The sequence below is a fragment of the Alligator sinensis genome, unplaced genomic scaffold, assembly GCF_000455745.1.
Source record: "Alligator sinensis unplaced genomic scaffold, ASM45574v1 scaffold611_2, whole genome shotgun sequence".
Taxonomy (NCBI): Eukaryota; Metazoa; Chordata; order Crocodylia; family Alligatoridae; genus Alligator; species Alligator sinensis.
The window spans coordinates 759,160-768,526 of record NW_005841869.1 but is presented as its reverse complement, the minus strand read 5'-3'; the positions used below and the strand labels follow the sequence as shown (position 1 = coordinate 768,526).

The 9,367-nt window shown below is 51.9% G+C and overlaps 1 protein-coding gene across 1 annotated transcript in view; it reads right to left on the bottom strand.

The window, feature by feature from the left end:
- The window catches only part of UBAC1 (UBA domain containing 1), a 66,845-nt gene that overhangs the window by 56,855 nt on the left and 623 nt on the right, over positions 1 to 9,367 (bottom strand). The window contains exon 2 of the mRNA XM_006016938.1: positions 1,834 to 2,073. Within this exon, the coding sequence (XP_006017000.1) occupies positions 1,834 to 2,073 (240 nt within the window). The remainder of the gene's footprint in view (positions 1 to 1,833; positions 2,074 to 9,367) is intronic.

The following is a 9,367-nucleotide window of genomic DNA, read 5'->3' as shown; positions in this document are numbered from 1 at the left end:
CCCCCCCCCGACTCCCTCCTCTGGCACAGGTGGGACCTGCCGTCAGAACAAGTCACGCACAGCCACGAACGAAGAGGCTAAGTCACCTGCAATCCCTTCTGCCCAGCATCCCTCTGTTAGGCACCTGGGCAGACACCGCAAGTTAATAATGACCTGCGTTCTGGTTGCAAATCTGCAGCATCAGTCGCCGCACTGCTGTGTGCTTTCCGAGCTGCTGCAGCTCCAGCACCCGCCCAAGGGCACGTCGCCGTATGGCCATGACCCGGGCTTCTCCTGAGAAGTGCTCCTCATTACCGACTCTGCCTCCCTGGGGGGGATCAGGAGCAAGCCACGTACTGAAGTTTTTGACCTAGGCCCCGGAAGCCCCCCTCTCCTACCAGCCCTGAGCAGCGGTAGCAGAGCGGCCCAGGGAGATCCCATTAAGACAGGTTGCATTGCTTTCCCAGTTCCAGCAACTTGCGGCGGCTGTAAAAACTCGCACCTGAACTTTGCAGGCGATGCTCATTTAATTGCTCCTGCTGTCAGCGTTGCTCTCTCATTTAGCAGCCAGCAAGTCTAAGCGCTTGACACACCCCAGTATCCTCGGCTCTGGCGAGGGCACTGGGCTATCTACGGCCTCGTGGCGCCTTCACCTTCTTAACGTCTAATATTGTCTCTAAATCAAACCTGCGGCTGCTGAACTGGCCAGTGGGTTTCCTACTGAAAAAATGAACGGCTTTGAATTGCTGAAGAAATGCTTTGCAGCTTCAGCATTTTAATTGCGCTCCCTTTCCCGGCAAAGCCCTGGGTGGTCAGATTGTTATGACTTGGCTTTTGCATTCTGGGCAGGGCATTTGTTAATTATTAGCATTAATCATTTGCATTGCACTGGTAGCTAGAGATCCCGGTTAGGAGTCAGAGCCCCACTGAGCCGGGGGCTTTGCACGCACATAACAAAGGTCGGAGCCTCTCTCCAAAGTCTCAGGCTGGGGAGAGGATGTCTAGCTGCCCGGCAGCCCCCTCCGTGCTATTCAGGCCCGGTGCAGAGTTCGCTGCATTGATGCATTTCCCCTCCCACTCACATCATTATGGTTTAATTCTCCTTTCACGCTGTGCATGCGAGTCACGGTGCAGACCTGCCCCTCCTCACCGAGCGGGCGCCCACCTCCGATGAGCCGGTCCTAAAAGCAGAGGCCATTCCCCCTCTTGCAGAAGGAGAAGCCCAGCAAGCTGTAGCACCAGCAGCACGACTGGGCCAGGTGAGACGTTCACCCAGCCGAAGGCAGCGCTGAGACACCTCCTGACTCCAGCATCCCAATACCTCAACAGCTTTAGGCATATTTTGCAAAAATAAAGCATAAGGAGACTTAGGGCCAGGTCCACAGATCATCTTACAGGACTCTCAGAGTGGACCCCACAGCCCCCAGGCCAATGCCCAGGCTCCCCATACAATGCATGCGGGCACATGCAATGAAGCAGCATGGCTTTCTCTTCTCCTGAGGGTAACGTGCTCTGAACTTACCTCAGATCCGAGCTGCTGCCCAGTTTCAGTCCAATATCAGGGCCGTTTGTTGGACCGGAGTGGTCCTCTGGAGTCTATCATGGTTGCAAGACCTACAGGGAGAAACAGGACAGGAGTCAGTGCAGCTTTAGACGATTACATTAAATAACAATGAGTATTTCCTTGTACCTCAGAAGCCATCTCTCGCAGAAGGCTGGCATCGATGAAGAAATCCAGCATCACCCTAACTGTGCAAGAGCCACCTGAAGAAATGGGTGTTGGAAGATCATGACATACGATTTGAAACCAAGCTCATGGTTTACCAAGCAGTCGTGATCCCTGCCTCACTGTACGGAGTCGAGGTGAGGACAACGTATGGGAGACATCTCAAGCTGCTGGAGAAGTATCATCACTGCTGCCTGCAGAAGATCCTTTGAATCCAGTGTGAAGACAGAAGCAACATCAGTGTCTTCCCGCAAGCAAACACCACAAGCATCGAGCTGACGATCATTCGACATCGACTTTGCCAGTCCGGCCATCTCATCCAGACGTGCGACTCCAGACTCCCGAAGCAAGTAATATTCATTAGCTATCTGCAGACCCACAGATAAGACGATCATGGAAGACCATTGGCAATCCCTCGCAGGCGAGGATGATTATGAGATGATGACATTCAATGTGTCAAAGAGTTGCTGAGCAAAAGGGGCCTCACTGTTCGTTAACCCCTAGTCTCATAGCTGTTTAGAGACCCAAGCATCTTATTTTACCTGCATTTAGCTCAGGGGAGGCCACCCTGGCATGGACAGCCTCTCTCAACAGGCTACCATTGATGAAGAAGTCCAGCACCGGGTCAACTGCGCCAGTGCTGCCTTCTTCAAGCTGTGGCAATGTTCGAAAATAGAGACCTTCAGAGTCAAGAAATGTGCTGGTGTACAAGGCTGTCGTGCTGACCACCCTCCTCTACTGCAGTGAAACCTGGACCATCTACCAACTGCTCATTAAGACCCTTGAGAGCTTTCACCAGCGGTGCTTGTGTTGAATCCAGGGGATCAAATGGGAGGACCGCCGGACCAGCGCGAGCGTCCTCCATGAAGCTGCGTCCATCAGCATCGAAGCCTTGCTCTTGAGAAGGGACGATAGACGGGCCACTGTGTCCGGATGTCCGAGAACCGCCTCCCTCGCCAGATCCTCTTCTCCCAGCTCTCTGTTGGCCAACGCTCAAAGGGCGGCCAAAGGAAATGGTACAAAGAAGGTCACCCTCAAGCACAGAGGCATTGGCACCAATGGCTCAGAGGAGCAAGCTGCTGACTGTTTGGCATGGTGCCATCTGGTCCGCCAAGGTGCACGCCACTTCGAGGCCCAACGATTTAATATGGAGGTGGCAGAGGAAGAAGGAGACCAACCCAGGGCTGCGAATCCCACTCCCCAACTCAACAACATGCCCCCATTGCGGAAGAATGTGTGCCTCCAGAATCAGGCTCCTCGGTCACCTGAGGACCCATCAACCCTGACGGACATCATCCTCGACTTCGAGGGACCACCGCCGACGGACAGGCTCTGCTTGGGGCACATGGGAGATTCGGGAGAGGAGCAGGCAGCACAGTGGCCAAGGGACTGGGTGCAGAAACCAGAGCAGCAGATCAGGCAGGGGAGGGGGGTCAGAGTGACACTCAGGGAGGGTGTAGGGCTAAGTCGTGGTACAGCTACCAAAAAGTTTGCCCCCATTGATTTAAGTCATCGTCGGATGCTTTTTGCAGTAACACCCTTGGCACTGACCTGTTTCCCTTCCCAATAGGTTTGCCTGCTGCGTGGGTGTCTTGCTTGGTTCTTGTCGGGTTGCTCACAATAATAAATGAAAGCACAATAGCAACCCTTCCGATTTCTTATTGAGGCCTTGCTCGTGAGCGATAAGGCTGCAGAAGTCCCTGCTTTTGGGTAACCTTACCATTACTGAAAGTCACGGCAGCATCATCGCCATCACTATGCCTATCATTATTATCATTATCGTCATCTGCCCTGCAATCCCATTCCCGAGGTGATGTCTGCACCCCTTCGCCACAAGAGCCTGATTTATGGGAGCTGTGGCAATCCTAATTCAGCGCTGAGGCATCCAAGTCACAGCCTTAGAACAATCCTGGCATAATTGTGTGCGTTAGGAAATGATGCAGTTCCTACCCTTCACTCTCTATTTGTATTTTCTGTCCGGCGCGATATATATCAGCCAGCTCCAGTGCTCGAGTGCCGCTCTACAGTCTATTATAAAATGGCTTGGTGCAAAAGATGCATATAAATAAGAAAATCCATGAAGTGCTCCCCAACCTTTGCTGCGGCAAGTCTTCTCCTGCGGTGATTTATGGCATCTGCTCCACGTTTCTTTCTGACATAAATCTCACACTTCATTCATATGTAAAGAAATATGGAAAGCGGGAGGCAGGCGCCTCCAGACCTGGGGGCCGTGAGCAGGGGCGCTCTGCCTCTGGGCTTCAACGGCTTGCGCTGGTACCACGCTCGCTGTTTGCTGAGAGTGACTGGGTGTCGTCCGGCAAAAATATTGAGGAAACCAAAGAGAGCTTGAGATACCAAACGCTGATAAATATGGGGTTCATCCGGGTAGGCAGGCCTAAATCCACTGCTGCATGGAGGTCCTAACCTGCCATGCTTAGCTCTGCTATGGTCCAGGTCTTCTATGCATTGCAAAAGAAGGTGCTTCATTATACCATTCCCCACTACCGAGGACTCCTGGCCCTGTCTGGCATGCCAAAGCAGCCAGGATGTTTAAAAATAAAAAGCCCAAGTTCATCTATTGGCCTCCGTGATCCATGCCCCCCGGTGCTGTCAGCCGCACAGGCTCTCCACTGCAACAGAGAAAGTCTCTGCTCCAAGACTGGCTCTCAGGGGCGGAGGGTGGCGTCCCTCTGTGACCCTGGTGTCACGACGGCCGAGCCCCGCCGATTCTGTGAGACTGCCCAAGGAGGGGCACGAGGATCCAGTGGTCCTTTGGCTGCCACCGGACCTCAACTTTGGAGGGATCTAGGCAACGAGGCCCGTGGAGCTCCCCACACTGTAACCCTGGAGCAAAGCTAGCTTCTGGATTTAGCTCGGAGGCACAGCATAGCGCCCCGTCTCGCGGTGTCCCTCTCTCCCACGCACTTCCAAAATAAGCACATTGCTCCTACGGGACGGAGAGGGACAGAGGCGACCGTGACTTTTTTATAGAGTTGAATCCTTGGGAAGGACCCAGAGCCTGTAATGATGGGGCCCGGGAAGCATGGACAGGCAGACCAGGTTCTTCGGGTAAATGTGGTTTCTTTTATTAGACCAGCTAAATTGTTGGAAAAATTGTTCTTTGCAAGTTGGTCTAATAGAAGAAATCACATTTAGCCAAAGGACCTTGTCTGCCCGTGTCCTTAGCTCAACACGGCTACAACCTACGCCCACGACACACGGCCAGTCGGATGCACGCCAGCCGACCGCTCCTACCCGAGTGAAAGCCAGGCGTTCCCTCGGCGTATTTATTCTCCGTCTCAGCTCTCCAGTAAGGAGCTGCAGCTGGCTCCCAAAATTTGGGCAGCATCGTTACCTGCAGCCAGGTGTCCGGACAGAAGATCTCTGCCGACTCATTGCACTAAAGACTTCCTGGCTTTCATCTTTCCTTTGACTCTGTACAGCCCCTGGCGCAGACCAACTCGCAGCCGAGCCCTCGAGCTGCCCCTCTAGGGCAAAGAGGCACAGCACAAAATCGGATCCTGCCTCGTAAACAGTGTGACACGTTGCCAGCTGCATCCTTCAAGCAGGATGTTTTCTGGGACTGTCTCACTTATCCTGTGGTTTATCTTAGACTAATTGTTGCAATCAGATTTTTATAGTACTTATATTGTATTATAAATGTCAATAAAAAATTAATTTCCCATTTCCCTCAGGTTTATTGCTGCGTGGGCCATCTCTGGGGATGTTAAATTCTCTTTCTCTCTCTTTTTTTTTTTTGGCTCAGGCCAGGCGCTGTGATTGTGCTAAGCTCATCACAAATAGGGCGGTACGGGGAGAGCTCTCAGAGTACAGACTCGACAAACAAAAGGCCTCTGGATTCCCTTTTCCATCCCCTGAGCCTCGGGGCGAGGAGCAGGGGTCTGAAACAAAGCCCCGATCCTGCCGAGACTTACACTCACTTCTTTTTATAAACATGGATAGCCCCAGGAGCTAAAGGGGCTTGTCAGCCTTTGCAGGATATAAGCAGATCTACCGGCTTCATTCACTTCTAACATGGACAAATCATGGAGTTTGCAAAGAGGTAGTTTTTCCTGCTTTCCATCTATCCATTACCCCCAAATCTACATCAGAGGTTTGACATTTCTTAGACATTTCTGTTTCATTTGTGACATCTAATGCAAGCGGTCACTCAGGTCCCGTTTTACCCTGTGCGCTTGGAAATCACAGAGGCACGTGAAATGCTGAGCCGTGACCACCCATTGAGGTGGCATGATGATCATTAAATGCAAGGCTTTTAGATGTCGATAGTTACTTAAATACAGGTGTGCAAATGTCTAACTGGAGCTGGACCGCTCCCAGCGGGGGCAGGCGACAGAGCAAGGAGCAATGGGCTCAAGCTGCAGCAAGGGAGGTTGAGGTTGGATATTAGGAAAAACTCTCTCACCAGGAGGGTAGTAAAGCACAGGGACACGTCACCCAGAGAGGTGGGGGGCTCTCCCTCCTTGGAGGTTTTTAAGACCCGGGTGGACAAAGCCCTAGCTGGGATGATGTAGTTGGGGCTGGTCCTGCTTGGAGCAGGGGGTTGGACTAGATGGGACCTCCTGAGCTCCCTTCAATCCTCATTGTCTACGATCCTATGAACTAAGTATTTGAGAAGGAATGAGCGTTTATATAAAAAAGAGCAACACAAAAAGTTAGGCCCATATCTTCAGCCTGTGTAAATCAGCAGAGCTCTGCTGAAGCTAGATGAGACGCTACAGTTCACACTGGCAAAGGAGCTGGGGGCACAATGTGCAAAACCTAAAGAGCCACAGCCCTGGTAGAGCGGCTGGGAAGGACATTTTGGCCTCGTGGAAAACTGATGATTAAAAAGAAACCTACTTTATTCTGACCAAGTCTCTAAATCAGCTTTCATACTTGCATTGCAAGACTGCAAACTCCAACTCCTCCGTTACCGGCAAGCAGAACGTGTCGAGAGAAAGCAGAAGATGGTTGAACTTTGACTCCCCAAATCGGGGTTCTGGCTGCTAAAACCTGAATTTGAAGGGGGAAGGTTTTCAGCAGAAAATGTGGCGTTTTGGTTGGGAGAAACACTTTTAAAAATGGATTTGCAGTTTTAACTTGCTGACGAAAACCTGGAAACTTCGGGAGGAAACGGGAATTTTCAACTGAAACCAGAGAGAGGCCCTTTTTTGGTCGATTTGTTTGGTTTTCAAACAGTTCCGAAAAATATTATCAAGGTGAGGAAGAACGCTTTGCTCCCGCACGCAGCTCTGAGCACACGGCACGCGTTATTGTGGGGTGACGATGGTGCTGGGATAAAGCTGGGGACTGGACACTGGGTAGGACCTGCACAGGTCTGGTCCACCAGGGAATATGGATGGGATTTTTGAATCATCCCAGCTGTTGTGCGATGCCCAGCGAAGCTAGAAAGGTTCGTTCTGGCTCAGGGCAGATCTTGCTGCAAACTAAGCTAAGAGTACGTGGGTGTTTAATTGACCGATAATAGAAATCCTTGGCTCGGGGCGGTGGGGTGGGGGTCTCTCGTCCCAAACCAGCTCCCTGGCAATGCTGGCTAAGTGCAGAGGCAGCGTCTCCCTGGGAAGGGCTTCTGCACTGGATCAAATGAACCAGATGAACTTGCCCTCAATTGTGTGCAGCAGCTGAGGATTGCTTCAGGCAAGGCCCTAGTGGGAGAGGTGCAAGAGGCTTCACAATGAAATGTCAAAAGACACAAAACGCCACTTCCAGTTTAGCTCCTGGTGCCGCCTAAACGATCGGGATTTGCACACTGAAGCACAAACCGGATCACTGAATTTAAGGGGACATTTCACTCCTCTGGTTCCTCCTGCCAGGAGTTTTAGGCTAACAATGTGACTTCTCCGTGAAAAAGAAGATTTGGGGAAATGCTGAATACGAATCAACTCTCCCTGGTCTACGGGGCAGCATTCAGACCTCAGGCCAGGGCTTGAAAAGGATTGAAGCTGTCTTGTCTCCTTAATCCGATGCATTGTCTACAAGACAGCAATTACATTTCCATGAGCACCAGCACAGAGGAAACAAGCAGCCGATACCACTTCTGTTCTCTTATCTGCAGTCTGCAAGTGCACCTTCTGCTTTCCATGCAAGTGTTTCTCAAAGAGACCGGGCAGCTCTCTGCTGCACACGACTCAAGGCCTTGCCCCTTCCTTACCCGTAGAGCCCTACCATCATACCCGATCCCGGTGGGAACCAAGCAATAGCACACCCCGGCCTCACCTTGGGCTCTTGAGGGTGCATCTCTGCTGAAAAAAGCACATCCTCGGTAAGGAGCAATGCTGTGCCACGGTTAGGGGAGAACAGGGATTGGCGTTCTTGGTACAGAAGAGAGAGCTGCAGGGCATTGGCAGATCTGGGCGAATACCTACAGACCGGCATGGCACGGGCCCTGTATTTTTTGTCTGTATTAGCCCTGATGGCTTTGCACTGCCATGTAGGATCATACAAAGCCCCTCTTGTCTGGGGACTTGGAACCAGCACTCTGCTTTCCTCCATATGAGAAACATCGCCCTTTGGTGAGGGGCGCTTGTACACAACATGTATCGACTAACCGCCTTCAGGCCCCCTGCCCCGGCTGCAGCCACGACCCGTGCAACTGGAAGCTGCCTTAAGGAAAAGGATGGAGATAGTAAGAGCAAGACTGTCAAAGAGGGGGCGGGGGTGGCAGGTGGGGGCAGGAGTCAGAAACAACCCCCCAATCACAGATGACGTCGGTAATGATTTGGGCTGGCAAGGCCTGCCCGCTGTAGGCACTGTGGGATGATGCAGCTCTGCCGCTCTCAATTACCCAGCGCAGTGGCATTTAGCAAGCATCAGAGGACGTCCTGGCCTATGACCCTGCCCCAGCATCTCTTCTTCCACAAACTGCTTTTCCAAGACAAATGACAGGTTCTGGGGCTGCCTGCATCGCCCACTTGACATCTAAAACATCCCACTCCCCCCAGCCCCCCTTTGCTATTCAAGCAGACTTTTAAAAATGCCACAAATATGTAGGTAATGCTAGATAAAGAACTGCATGTATTTACATACTTTTTTTTTTTTTTTTTGTTGCAAATACTTAGTATGTCACCGGAGCCAGAGCTCAGAGAATGTCAAACATTTTGCTATTTATAGCTTTTCTTTTTCAGCATCGTTCTTGGCAGTTTGCAAGGCATCACGTCTGCCAGGCAGCCAAAAATGGGATACTCCACATGAAGTTTAAGATGTTACTTAAAGGCCCCAAAGTCTCCAATCTGCCCCCTGGCTTTGGTGGGAATAGGACGAGGCCGTGAAGGGAGGCGGTTACAGACACCCGAGTGCTGCTGGCTTTAAAACACATTTCCTCCATTTCTGAACACCTCCTTCCATAGGGTCCAAGAGCTGGAGGCCATAAGGGACCATCAGGTCATCTACCCTGGCCTCCCACATGGGACAGGCCCCTGGGCTCTGCCCTGTACTAGGCCAATAACTGGGGTTGGACCAACACAGGTAAGTCCTAAAAAGAGACTAAACCGCTGCAGGCAGAGAACAGGGAGGTCCCACGTGCCACTGAGACCTGAAGCCCCTGCAATGGCAAGGAGTTGCTTAGCCTCCCAGTAGGTGAGCTATCCCCCATCGTGCAGAATAAGACTCCCCCCAGGCCAAATTTGCAGGAGCCGGGGC